General features: G+C 41.2%; 1 protein-coding gene and 1 long non-coding RNA gene across 3 annotated transcripts in view; one reads left to right on the top strand and one right to left on the bottom strand.

The window, feature by feature from the left end:
• The first annotated feature begins 44 nt into the window (after positions 1-44).
• On the top strand, positions 45-11,548 carry LOC139046437 (uncharacterized). Its single transcript, XR_011506517.1, has 2 exons — positions 45-170; positions 7,924-11,548. It is a non-coding gene; the product is annotated as an uncharacterized lncRNA (long non-coding RNA).
• C1QTNF3 (C1q and TNF related 3) overlaps positions 10,946-14,610 on the bottom strand; it is a 27,092-nt gene continuing 23,427 nt past the window's right edge. For both annotated transcript variants that reach the window (XM_014831271.3, XM_014831272.3), the window contains exon 6: positions 10,946-12,990. In XM_014831271.3, the coding sequence (XP_014686757.1) occupies positions 12,831-12,990 (160 nt within the window). In that variant the 3' untranslated portion in view covers positions 10,946-12,830. The remainder of the gene's footprint in view (positions 12,991-14,610) is intronic.

Raw genomic sequence — 14,610 nt, 5'->3', positions numbered from 1 at the left:
CCGCCCGGCGCCGCACGTCACGGGTTTACTCTTCTTGCTGCCAAGTCCTGAGCTGTCCCCGGAGCTTGGCCTGTTGAGCTCAGGCCTGGGGCCGCCCTCTCAGGACGCTTTTATTTCCACCGTTGTGCCATTTCAGTCCCTACGCGAGCCCGGGCCCGGAGAAATAAAAAGTACGTAGATATTTAGAAACAATGCTATTTTCTTCCGTAGGCTACAGGGTGCCTCCTTCAGCGCCCCTACTTCGTAGCCACCCGATGATTTCATCCACAAGTAGCTTGCGAGTCCTTCTAGATGCGCTCAATTTTGAGTTAAAAACTTTGTGGATTACATGCCTTTAAGAAAAAGTTCAAGCTGCACTAAGGAGTGTGTAATATTAGAAGAACATCAGAGCGGGCGGTGCTCATCAGAGCCGAATGAGAAACTTTACAAATACTTTTGATTTGTCACCTGACATTTCTATGGATTATTAGGGTTTCTAGTTTTTAATTTTAATGCACAATCTTTTTTTTTTTTTTTTAAGTGCAATATAATCACAAATAGCCCCACTACTTGAGCCAAACAGGAGGTGCTCAGGGGTGCTCTGCCAAAAGGAGCTGGGGAGAGAGTTATAGAGAAAAGGCAGGAAGCGAAGCAAGGAAATTGGCTGTACCGTCAGGCCTTGGCTGTTTGTGATTGGTTTTCTTAGGGTCTGGTTTGTAACCTTGAGACATTTACAAGATTAGAGTTTGGATTGTTTGGGTAGGCTGCCAAGGGGTTAGAGCCACATCAGTTTAATGGCCTGTTTGTTTAACACCACCTTGTTGCTCTCTATCCCATGTTCCTACCTTTGTTCAGGCAGAAGATTCCTTACCACTCCTCTTGTTTTATTTTTATTTTGAGAAACTAAAACAGAAAAAGAAGATTACAAAGAATGCTATAGCAGGCATCCAGACTGACACGTTAGTATTTTTTCATATTTGCTTCCAGTCTGTTTTTCTAAAAAATAAACAGTACAGATATCGCTTGAGCTAACACCCAGGATCAGGTTGACATGAAATCAGGGATCTTACCCAGCATCAAGCCTTACTAATGAATTCAGAGATATGGGTCATGGAGAGGCTCAGACAAAGCAGAGGTCTGAGAAATCTCACCTAACTTTACAGGTCCTTCCTTCCTGCGTTGGACACAATACCCCCTGTTACAAGTTGAGTTGTGTCCCTTTAAAATTCATATATTGAAATCCTAAGCCCTGGTACCCGAAGATGTGACTGTGCTTGGAGATAGGGCCTGTAAGGAGGTAATTAAGATAAAGTGAGGTCATATGGGTGGGTCCCAATCCCATAAGACTGGTGGCCTTATAAGAAAAGAAGATTAGGACAAGAACAACACAGATGAAAGACAACCATGTGAGGACACAGCAGAACATGGCTATCTGTAAGCCAAGGAGCCAGGCCTCAGAAGAAACCAAAACTGCTGACACCTTCATTTTGGACTGTCAGACTCCAGAACTGTGAGAAAACAAAGTTCTCTTGTTTAAACTACCCTGTCTGCGGTATTGTATTGTGGCAGGCCTAGCAAGCTAATACACCCTCTGACCCACAATTATAGATGAAGTCTTTAATGAGGTTCTCGAATCACCTAACAGACTTCAGTTTATATCCCAAGAATTATTTAGCTGTGGAACCATGCTTCCTAGATTCTCGGTTTATTTAGCATAAGTAATCCCATGACCAGGGATATCCTAAGTGCATTCAGTAGATAAATTCTCTTCCTCCTAGCAAATGCCATTCGTCTATGTATCCAAGGTCCAACTGACAAGGAGAGTCACTCACCTTTTTCTTCATCCCTCTAGTACATCTCTGTACTAAAAGGAGTAAATAGATCATAGGTGATGCGGGGTCGGCGAGCTGAAGAGTCGAAAGAAAGATTTCTTGGGCTCTCAAGGTCTGGCAGTAGTGCTCTTTTATTTAGAGAATAGTATGGAATAGCATGGGGACAGGACCCATGGGCAGTAAAGAGCTGCTGCAATGTGTTGAGGGTTAGGGCTAAATTTATAAGGCATGGGTACGTGACTTATTTTTACTAGACAAAGAAAAGATGATGTAAAAAGTCATTAAATGGTTTCAGTGCCGATGGGGTCTGGTTATTGTGTGGTCATATAACTTTAGATATGAATCTGGTCCTATAGATCAGCATGTAGGCCAGGATGCCCTGGGCTTCTCTCCCTGGGGCAGCCCTAATCCACACCATAAAATCCATCGGGTCATATAGATTGGCATGTAGGCCAGGTCACCTTGGGCTTCTCTACCTGGGGTAGTCTTCATCTACATCAATAGGTACCGGCTTTTAACTCCTTCCACAGCTAAAGCCTCCTCTAATTACCACCCACAGTTACATTTCTTTGCCCCCCACCCCCACTATTCAAGACACAAGCACTCCCATGATTTTGATATTGTTTGACTAAACAAAATGTATTATTTGTGGTTTTAATTTACGTAAATGATGTTACGTGGCACTAACTGTCCTGAAGTTGATTTTGCGCTCTATCTTACGTTAACTGCTGTCCTCTTTTTCACTTCTTCCTCTTAGATCAATCAGAATTCTTGGCTTAAATATAAAAGAATTCATTAGAAAGATAGCAAGTAGCTCACACAATTGCCTGAGAAAGCTGAATGCAGGCAATTGGCAGGACTCAGGATTGCTGGAGTCACCTTCAAGGTCACAGCATGAAGGTCTGGATAGGATACATGTCTGCACAGTCTCAAATCACCTTTGCCCTGCTGAGAGAGATTTGCAAGCCTGAGCCTGAGTCAAAAGGATCTAAGTACTAACTTGAAGGGCCGCCCACTGACAATTAAGATGGGACCATTAAATTCGAATAATGACTGCTGAAACACATCAATATATGAAAAATCATGAGTTAATAAGAATCCTTTTTAAAAGACCTCATTAATCACCTTTGGAGGTTGCTAGGGCACCAACTCATTATTCTAAAAATCAGTAAGTAAAGTAAAAAAATCAAGCAGTTATCTTGTCTTACATATGAACAGTATTTCAGGATAACCAAATAGCTAGTGAAAACATTTCTTTCTTTAAAAATGTCACTATTGGGGCCGGCCCAGTGGCACAGCGGTTAAGTTCTCACGTTCCGCTTCTCAGCGGCCGGGGCTTTGCCGGTTCGGATCCTGGGTGCGGACATGGCACTGCTTGGCACACCATGCTGTGGTAGGCGTCCCACATATAAAGTAGAGGAAGATGGGCACGGATGTTAGCTCAGGGCCAGACTTCCTCAGCAAAAAGAGGAGGACTGGGAGTAGTTAGCTCAGGGCTAAACTTCCTCAAAAAAAAAAGAAGTCACTGTTTTGCAACTGCTAATGAAATAGTGGATTTAAGCCATAATCATCAATAGCTGCTAAAACCTTTAGGCAAAAAGCTAATGGGGGAATTTTATATTATGCGGATCTGGCTGAGATACCCTGAAGCCACAGATCAATTTTAATATCATTAAAAGAGATAATATGACATTATGGACCTCTTGATATGAGGCAATAGACGATACCACCCATGATGTCTTCCTGCAAAAAGATTAAACCTACATCTAGTCAAGCACATTGTCTGTTTGCAGTGAATGCAGCAGGTAGAGGACGATGCCATGTAACACCGAAGAATATAATCCGCAAAATCCACAATGTTGGAAAGCAAATGATAAATAAATAAATAGGACATTGTTGCAGATTTTCAGACTTAGATATGTCAATCAAATGTGAGATAGAAATCTTGTTTTGAATCGTGATTCAAACAAATAGACTGTAGAAAGATATTTACGAGGCAATTGAGGATATTTTAAAACACTGGATGTTAGATATCAAGGAATTATTATTTTCTTTTTTGTGAAAATATTACTGTGGTTGTAATTTTTTTTAAAACTCATTTCTCTGAGATATATACTGAAGTGTTTATAGGCCTTGAAAGCTAATCAAGAAATTTCTAATTTCTGGGCAGCTGGATTCTGGAATTGCCCTGGACCAGGGACTCCTCTGTCCCTCCCAATTCCCTCCTTTTGAATAGGAATGTCTATACATGTTATCCTTTCTCTGCCCCACCATTGTTTTGGGTGGTGGGTGGGAAGGCAATACCTTGTTTCTTTCATTTCATAGATCAGCAGATCAAAAGGAATATAGCCAAAGAGCTGAACCAAAGAACTATAGTTGTCCCACAGTTTCCAAGGAGGATTGTTTCCAGGATTTCTCCCCCATACTGAAATCCATGGATGCTCAAGTCCCTGATATAAGATGTCATAGTATTTGCATATAGCTTATTCACTCCCCTCCCCCCGTATACTTTAAATCATGTCTAGATTACTCATAATACCTAATACGAGGTAAAGTCTATGTAAATAGTTGTTTTACTGTATTGTTTAGGGAGAAATGGCAAGGAAAAAAAGTCTGTACCGTTCAGTACAGACACAACCATCATAGGCCTTTTGATCTGCAGTTGGTTGAATCTGTGGATGCAGAACCTGCAGATGTGGAGGGCCACTGTATATTCAAGAATCCTGATCCACATCTGGCTCTGATGTCAAAGATGAGATCCTAGACTTTGACCTAGCGCTATAATGGGATGAGAACTCTGGGGACCTTGCAAGAGGGTGAATGCATTTTGCATGTGGAAGGGTGAGTAGGAAAAACTCACTTCTCCTCTATGTTTCTTCTTTACTCTTACACTCCACACTCACAGCACTTCTGACACCAGATGTGTGGGTTCTTTTTTTCCCACACCAAGCAATTTCCTATGACACCAGCTGGGTGTCTTACAATTCAGTTCGATTCAAACACTAACTGGAATTAGCACCGACCCCACAGGTTAAGGGCTCAGTCCCAGGAGACTGCCTCTGCCCCAACTTCAGATACCAATAGCAAGTAATAGGTCCCCAGGTTGACAAATAGAAATGGCAAGCAATAGGATATATTGGAGTATATGAAGAAGCCATTTGGTGTAAACCTAATTTGGCCTGACTTTGTTTTTTTCCAAAAGGGCCTGACCGTGGCTGTTGAGCACACATTGTATATCTGCTTTAAACATTTGCTATGGCAAGAACAAATGCCCTTAAGATAAAGGCGCAATTTCGTCCCACATTGGCATTTCCTTAGGGATAAGCATCTTTCCTTAAGCTAGGAACTGATTGCTGCACTCACTTTTGACCACCCAGCTCACCTTTGACCACCCAGCTCACCTGTGACCACCCAGCTGGAGACAACAGACCTGCCACCCTGCTGTGTTTGCTGAGACAGCAGACCTACTTGCTGTTTCCATCAATCGCTGTGCCGACAGAGCAGTCTCGCGATTATTGTGAAAGGGACATTTCAATCATATGTGAAACATCCTTTTTGGGGATATATAACTACTCTGTGCACCCCACTTCTTTGGTGTCCTTTCTTCCTTTGAGAAGGAAGGCCCTGGACCATGGTCCTCACATTTTAGCTCAGAATAAACTCATCCCAAATTTTCATTTATAGATTGGTTATGGATTATTTTCGTCGAGAAGGTTACCCACAAGTTCTGTCTGGCTTGGCTGCAAATCAGAGATTCCTGTTACCCTCCGCCCACCTCCTTAGGTTAAATTATTTGCTAGAGCCGCTCATAGAACTTAGCGAAACATTTACTTATGTTTACCAGTTTATTATATAATGAAGAACATGAGAAAGGACACAGATGGACAGCCAGACAAAGAAAGACATAGAGTGGGGTCTGTGTGGGTCCCAAGCACAGAAGCTTCTGTTCTCATGGAGTTGGGATATGCCACCCTTCCAGCATGTAGATTGTTTGTCAACCCAGAAGCTCTCTGAAGCCTGTACTTTGGGGGTTTTATGAAGGCTTCATCGCACAGGCGTTGAGTCCACTTCTAACTCCCCTCCCCTCTATGGAGAATGACGGATTGGGATGAGACTGAAAATTCCAAGCCTCTGATCATGGCTTGCTTAGTCTTTCTTGTGACCAGCCCCTATTCCTGAGCCTACCAAGAGTCACCTCATTAAAATGAAAAACACTGCTATCACTCAGAAAACTCCAAGGGATTTAGATGCTCTGTGTCAGGAACTAGGGTCAAAGACCAAATACTAGAAGAAAAGATGCTCCTAGTGCTCTTGTAACTTAGGAAATTACGAAAGCTTTAGGACCCCTGTGTCGGGAACTGGAGTCAAAAACTAAATATTAGAACAAAAGATTCTCCTGAGCACCTCTACTATGAACTCTGTGTCAGGAACTGGGGACAGGGACCAATCTATATATTTCTTATTATTTCACAGAGAGGCATGAATTACTAGGAGCCAAAGGGCACACTGTGGCAACTGGACTCTAAGATGGCTCCAAATGATACCTCTTGGCTTTCGTGCCCTTTGTAATTCCTCTACCTTTGAGTGTGGGCTGACCTAGTGACTTGCCTTTAACCAATAGAATACCACAAATGTGGTAGGATGTTATCTCATGAACAGTTTACAAGAGATTGGAAGCTTTGCCTTGCTAGCTGACTTGACTGCCTTCTCAGCTGGCATGCTTTGATGAAGTAAGCAGTTATTTGGAGAGGCCCACATGGCAGGAAGCTGAGGGCAGCCCCCAGGCAATAGCCAGCAAGGAATACAGACCCTCAGTCCAGGAAACCTTGAGGAACTGAATTCTGCCAACAATCCAAGTGATCTTGGAGGCAGATTCTTCCCCAGTCGAGCTGGCCCAGGCCTGGTCAACACCTTGCTTGTAGCCCTGTGAGATATCCTGAAGCAAAGGCCCCAGCTAAGCTGTCCCCAGACTCCTGATCCACCAACACTGTGAAGTAATGAATGTGTGTTATTTTAAACCACTAATTTGTTTATTTGTTATGCATCAATATAGATAACTAATACACGCAGTAATTAATTTAATCCTCACAATAACCCTTGAGGTACACACTAATAGACAACCCAGTTTTACAAATGAGGAAACTAAGGCATAGACCTTAAGTAACTTGCCTAAAGTAACCCACCAGTAGAAGAGGGTCTTTTTCCCTACTCCACAATATTGCTGTGACACTAAATAGTCCAAAAGATTGACAGGGAGTGTGGGTGTGATTTTGTGGGGTTTTAAAGGGGAAATGAGGGTAGGAGGCAGTTTTAAGACATTGTACAAATGGAGCATGTTGCTATGTCCATTTCACCGGATTAACACTTACCATCCAATCGAGAACTGTGTCTCTTTACTTTGCATTGGTACTATAAACATTTTGAGAAGAAGTGGGGGATGTATGGTCAGCATTGGCTAACCAATGCTTGTCTCCAAAAGTAGGAAAATTTTAACTCCTTGAAACCCCCTGTTACTCAACAGATTGGTTTTCCTAAAACATAGCTCTGATTATATCAAACCATTGAACGCAAATTGTTAACAGTGTCTCTTTAGCTGCTAATTTAAGTGCATTTCTCACCTTAGCATTGAAAGCCTGGGGTATTTCTCCTACCCACCCTTCTAGCCCTACGTGCCTGTTGAGGGTTACTTCACTGAGCTATTTTAGTCAAACTGCACATTATACTATTTTCCACAGTTTGCATTTTCCCTGCCTCTGTGTCTTTGTAGGGACCTGAAATTGGCCACCCCAAGATATGCCTCTTTGGCATCAGGATTATTTGAGGCTCATTGCTTTTGATAAACTGGGACAGGGAAGGAGGCTCTGAGGAATGGAACTTGCCCTTTGTTAGGGCACTTACATTTGTAAGGTAAATCTCTATCTGTAAAAGGTGCCTCCCTCTTTGTACCAGGAAGAAGAAAGGAGATGACCTTCTCTCTAGAAACTCTTAATCAATACCAAAGGCAAGGACTTAAAGCTGCATTTTATTGTGCTTCTCTGGTAACCTCCTGTAACTGACTTCCCTCCCCCTCCCAACGTTGGCATCTCCTTAAAGATTAAGCATCTTTCTTTAGGCTGGGAACCGATTGCAGTGCTCATCTGTGACCTCCCAGCCCAAGGCAACACACCTGCTACCCCGCAGCGTTCACTGAGACAGGAGACCTCTCTGCCGTTTCCATCAAGAGCTGTGCTGACAGAGCAGCCTCGTGACTGTTGTAAAAGGGACACTTCAATCATATGTGAAACACCCTGTTTGGGGGTATATAACCACTCTGTGCACCCCACTTCTTCGGTGCCCTTTCTTCCTTCGGGAAGAAAGGCCCCGGGCCATGGTTCCTCATAAAGCTTTGTTTAATTTTCTCTTGCTATTCTGTCTCATGTGAATTTAATTCGTTCTCCAGCCAGACGAACCCACATTTGGGAAGAGGAAATGTCTTCCTCCCCTACATCTTTGTCCATACTATTTTTCCTTGCATGGAATACTTTGTCCCCCACCCCCATCAGTCAAAATCCTACCTATCTAAAGTATTTTTGGCATTCTCAAACACTGCCAGTAGGAGTATAGACATTTTTGGAAGGCAACTCAGCAATATTTAATGACAATGTTGAACCTTACCTAAGCCCTGTGCTCCCGTAAAACAGCCACAGTTAATTCCCCCACCCCTTTTGTGTTTTGGAAAATGGCTTACTTCCCCTTACACCTTAGATTAGATTAGATTAGATTTGATTTCTGGAGTTAATTCCCCCACCCCTTTTGTGTTTTGGAAAATGGCTTACTTCCCCTTACACCTTAGATTAGATTAGATTTCTGGATGACCTCCTTTTTCACTCATGACAAGGCCAGAAACAGGCTCTCAACTTCCTGTTTTTCGTTTCATAAATGATTAGCTGAACTGTTTGTCCCCACTGATCAATCTGGTAACTAGCTTGACTAAACTTTGGTCAAGCTTCTCTCCTTCTCCAAGGCCCCTCAACTTTGGCCCACTTTGAGCACCAGAATGTGGAACAACCTCTCCTTCATGGCTCCTCCAAAGAATTGGCTGACCTTACGGAAAAACAGTCCCTGGTTTACTGTCCCATCAGGACACTCACTTATCTCAATCCTGACACCTGGTACTTTCTAGCCTTGTTTATTCCTCCCTATAAAAGAAAGCCAGTTTCTGCCTGATCTTTGAGATGCAGATCTCATAGCCAGAGCCTTCTCCCTATTGCAATAATCCTTCAATCCTTATGCAATAATGCTTTAAATAAATTTTATCATTACCTGGGTCCAAGTTTGTCTTTTAGTTTACACTACTAATAGCTTTAAAAATGTTTAGACCTTTAGACCAAATAATGCCACTTTAAAAACATAATCAAGGGGTTGACCTGGTGGCATAGTGATTAAGTTCGTGTGCTCTGCTTAGGTGGCCCAGGGTTCACAGGTTCAGATCCCGCGTGCAGACCTACTCACTGCTTGTCACATCCATGCCATGGCAGCATCCCACATGCAAAACAGAGGAAGATTGCCAGAGATGTTAGCTCAGTGACAATCTTCCTTACCAAAAAAAAAGAAAGGAAATAATTATATGAACACAGTTTTTTAAAAGAATGTTCATGACATTATTTGTAATAGGAAAAAAAAAGCAATTGGAAACAGCAAAAATAGTTCCCCAAATGGAAAAGGTTAAATAAATTATTCTGTCATTAAAATTATGTTTTCAGATAACCCTTAATAGCATTTGAGAGTGCTCTTAATATATTAGGGCAAACCACAGCAGGATAAAAAGTATATAAAAAGTAAAAGTGTAATGTCAAATGGTTTGTTTCATTTCTACTTTCTTTTTAACAAAAAACCGTAAATATAGACAGAAAAAGATTGAAATAAATACTTCAAAATGCTAATGTTATTTAATGTTTGGTGGGATGATTAATTTTTATACTAAATACTTTTATGGATTTTACAAATTTTCTAAAATAAGTTTTTATAATCAGAAAAGAACAAGATATTTTTGAGAATAACACTCCAAACATGACAAAGCAAGAAACTGTCTCTAGCCATCAAATGCTATCTTTTCCACAGATGTTCTCAGGCTCTGAGCGGGGTTTGTTTCTCTTGCCTGTGAATCCCTAGTCCTCTGCCTTCTGTGGCTATTAAAACATTCTGTTTTCCATTATGTTATCCACGCACTTCCTCCCTTTTACCCATCTTCCTCTATTAGCTTCAAAACTCATGGAAGGTAAGAATTGTACTTTAAATCTGAGTAGCTCCTGGAATAGCACAGTATCTTTGCACAAAGTAGGTGTTTATCAATTCTAGCCATGCCCTTTGGAGTTTACATTTGAGTATTCGATCTTCTGTTCAACTAGCCTTGATTTCAGCTTTTATTCACAATATGCTTGATAAAATTCCTTCAATATAGTCTCTTTGTTGTCCAAAGTTCAAATGTAGCCTTTTCTACACCGGAAAATCACCCAACCTGATCGTTGCGTGAAGCGCCTCTACACTGTATTGCGTTTTGGCAACAAGCTGAAACCCACGTGCTTCATTTGTGGAGTTAGTCTTCATTTGGGGTTTAGAATTTAAAAGTCGGTTGCTTAGATGATACTTTTAGATTTCCCATGACACCTACCTACGACCTCCTTTTTAAAGCCTCGGTTTTAGGAAAACTTGTAAAGTCAGTCTTCCGGATATACTTCTGGCCCTAGGTAAAATGGTGAAACATTGATCATTATCATGGCCTCTCCACTTCCCTTACTGATCACTCTTCTTCACACCTGGGACTTATTTGCAAGTCCGATGGGCTCTGCGCCTGCCTGCAACCAAATCTACTAAGGTGAAAGCTGGAATTTTGGCATCAACACAGAAAGACTTCAGGTGGGTGATGAAGAGCCCTCCCCATCAGAGACGTTCAGGTTTCACTAAAGGACCCTCTAAACATCAAGTCGTCTTGAAGACTCAGAGGATTGAAGTTAAAACAATGGAATGACTGAAAAGTAGAGTTTTTTGTAGACAAGTGACCCTGCTCTGTACCCACATCATCAATTATATGGCTGCTTACATCATCTGCATGAAAATATTTTAACTATGCGTTAACAAACTGTAGTAACTTACAATTGTATGACTATTAAACTTTATTAAAAACATTATAAAACAGTACATTTAACAAAGGTGTGTTTATTTCCATCTAATGCTCGTTACATTTTTCTCGCCTTAGTTTTATCTAAAACCAGGCTGACATTTTCCTCTAAGGCACTTTGTTAGTAGCATACGTTCTTTAGATATGAAATCCCTTTGAGCAACATGCAACATTCAAATGTCTATTGGCAATGCACTTCTATGAAATATTTATGACATTCACTACTAGGAAACCTCAACCCCACGACCCCACAGCCCCAGAGAGGAGGTGGGAGACGTAGACTAAATCACGAAAACATTGCCAGTCGAGCACATTCTCGCTAATATCCATTCACTTTAAAGTAGCACTGCATGTGGATTCAGGAAGAGTTTAAAATATTTGAGGATCAAAAGAAAAGGGTCAAACTGAGCTTGGAACATGGTAAGTTAGCCAATGGGGCAGCCCTAATTAGTCCTCTCCACTTCTAGCTGTAGGAAGTCATCAGTACAAGTAAATCCATAGTTAAAAAGCCTTAGTGGGAATTCAAATTGTAACAGAAAATAAATTAAGAGCTCATTACTTCTAAGGGAATTCATCATACGATATTTGTCAGATAGGCATCTCTCTAGTGTGTTTTAAATATGACTCAACATCAGGCTAAACATATATCCCAATGATGGTTTCTTTGCTTAGAATAAACTAATTCTGAATACTATCTTCAGAACTTATGGCACATTCTCAAGCATATTGTTTTGGTAGCAAATTTAATCCTTTGAGAATAGATTGTAAAAGTCAAGTGGCATAGCTGCTCTGTGGATATTGACTAAATATGGTAAGTAGAGAAGTTTTATCATTTTTTATTTAAAACAGGTTAAGAGATTTTCTTATATGTCTCCTAGGTGGAATACCCTTATATTTTGTATCCGTTAGTTTGACTGTCTTTAACTGAGTTTACAGCACCTGCTATATGACATGTCAGTGTGTGTAAAGTTTATTATGGTAATTTCCAAATTGAGAGAAAAAGTGATTATATCTGTACTAGGTGGACCTAAGCTCAGCTCAGCAGGTTCTGCGAGCCAGAGTCAACAAATTCTTTTGCGGTCTAAGAAACACAATGGAAAAGAGTCAATCTGATAAAGCCAGGTAAGATAAATCCAATTCTGGATTATGAGAAAAGTCTATTTCAAAAGTTACAAGCCATTAGAAGTCAAGATTTAATTATATCAGTATCCTTATAAAAAAGGAGGAGTCAATTATTTGTGGGCATTGTAAATACTTTGGCTATCTAAAAGCTATCTGAAATTACTAAAATATATATATATTCTCTATTCATGAATATTGACCCACTGGATCAAAGTGTTACTTCCCAGTCTAGGCTTTGCTGTGTTTAAATGTTTTTGGTACCTATGTCCTAGCAAGTGCTCCTGTTCTAGCCTTGGTCCCATCATAATCACTGCACCCTATTCGCTAAAATGTTATAAAGAATGATGAACCCAAAACCTGAGCGGTTCCTTAAAGGTGCTATTAAATTAAAGATAGAGCAGCCAACCTCTTTGTAAATGACTTCTCTGATGGGAACAATTATTTCCAACCTGTATCAAGAGGGGAATTCTCTTTTAGGTGCCTAAGGAAGAGTGATGAAGATGCTGCATATATTAGTCAAGGTCACTTGGGAAGACTGTCTTGTGGTTTATTCTTCTGAGCCCCTGAGTCGTCCAACATTATTGGTGCACCTGTAGCATGGTTAGCAATGTAACAATAAAATTAAAAAAAAATTTTTTAAATATAGCATGTAGAGCTATGAACTCTAATGTCCCTAAGATCATAACAATACCAGCTCAGCTACAAGTCTTCCCCAAAGTGGAGCTGGTCTATTCATATATTTACTTAGTTTCAAAGAGCAGGAAGCCTGCAAAGGTGGAGAAGCGCTGGTGGTCCCCATGAAGAGCGCCATTGCCCATTCTTAGCCAAACTTCATCCCCTTTGGCCAGCTTCAGCACTGCATGGTTACTGGATGTATCTGATTTCCCCTTTGTTTCATAGCTGGAAAATAAAAAAGGCACCAACTACTTAATCTTTGCAGTAGAAAGCCAGCTCTTTACCAAAACCCATCATTCCCTTCTCTCCCAGACTCCCATGCATTTAGGTGTAGTCCTGTGATTAAGTTCTCTAAATAGCATATGAACAGAAATAACATGTGCCACTTGTAGGACTGGCCCATACAACTCTCACAAACACCCCTTTTTGCTCCTTCCTTACTGTGACTGTCTGGAATGCTAGTGAGAGGACCAGAATGACCTTGGAATCCATATGTTGAAGCCTGAGTTCTTGAAGACTGTAGAGGAGAGCTCTCTCTCTCCTGCCCCAACCTGGGACAACCACTCTAAACTGTTCCATGAGAAGAAAAAGAATTTCTATTATGTTCAAGCCATTACATGGGGTCAATGTTACAGCAATTTAGTCTACCCTAACTAATCTAGAATTTGGTACTGAAGGAAGGTGTTGCCATAACCCAAACTAAAATATGATGCATTGGTCAGGCAGAGAGCAGTGAGGAAACAAATATTGTGGGCTGGGAAGCTGGAGATCCATCTTATGCTATGGCAAAACACTTGAGAAAACGCGATAACTTGGAAGGTAGACCTAATGCCTACCAATCCTGTACACTAAGAAAGGAAGTGATTGGAAAAAGCCGAAATACTCTTTGCTGCTTTTAGAAAGATGTTTCTAGAAAAGACGAGCTCAGACAAGAACTGATTGAAGAAAAGGAAGTGGAAAGAGAGAGTCTAGAATGTTGGGGTCTAATATGGTTGGAAAAGCCAAGTGGTTTTACACAAGAAAGGGCAGCGATAAAGTTGATGTCTTCCCATTAAGATTTCTCATTCTTTCAAATAGACACAGCCTGTGACACAATCTGAAGGGTTAAAAATATTGCCTTGCTACCTAAATCTATTGTTTTAGAAGGCTTCCTGATAGCCACCACTGAGTAGAGAGAGAAGGGCATGAGGACAAGGAATCAAGGAAATAGGCTGAAAAACTGTCAAGAAAGAACGTTAGATGTGGTTTGCTAACATATATAACTAACTGGTAGCAAACACAGCAAAAGCCTGCTAGTTTCTGTGGAAATAGTATTACCCTACAACCCAAACCTGGCCTAAAGGGGACTTTCGACTAAATACTGTTCTTAGCCCTCTAATTTGTACCAGCAGAGAGTGGGCTGAGAAGACCCCCAAGGAGAACCTATCTACCTTTTAGATGTGGCCATGGAGAAAAATAAACAAGGAAGACCCTCCCAGAGACAGAAGCCAAACGAAAGATAAAAACAGTCAAGGTGCTGCCTTGCTGGAAGGAAGTGCTCATCACCCAAGATTCTGGGCTTTAAGCTGGATGCATTATCTCAGTTTAGGCTATCTCCCATGAGGGCAGAGATGGAGAGAAAATTATTCTGTATGTAGGAAGAAGGGTTCAACAGATATTTGCTAGCCACAGGGGCGGAGAAGGCTAGCTATTCACCAGACCCCATTTCTCCTCTTCTACAGGAGGGGCTCTACATTTCCTTGCAGCACCTGAATTGGTTGGGTGGAGTTAAGGGTGGAGAACAACGTGACTAAATTCTCTGAATAGATACCTGATGCCTAAAAAGTCCTACAAGTTTGTTGCTCT

The sequence above is a fragment of the Equus asinus genome, chromosome 10 (genome assembly GCF_041296235.1).
Source record: "Equus asinus isolate D_3611 breed Donkey chromosome 10, EquAss-T2T_v2, whole genome shotgun sequence".
NCBI lineage: Eukaryota > Metazoa > Chordata > Mammalia > Perissodactyla > Equidae > Equus > Equus asinus.
The sequence above is the reverse complement of the archived record's forward strand: the minus strand, read 5'-3'. Positions and strand labels throughout refer to the sequence as shown.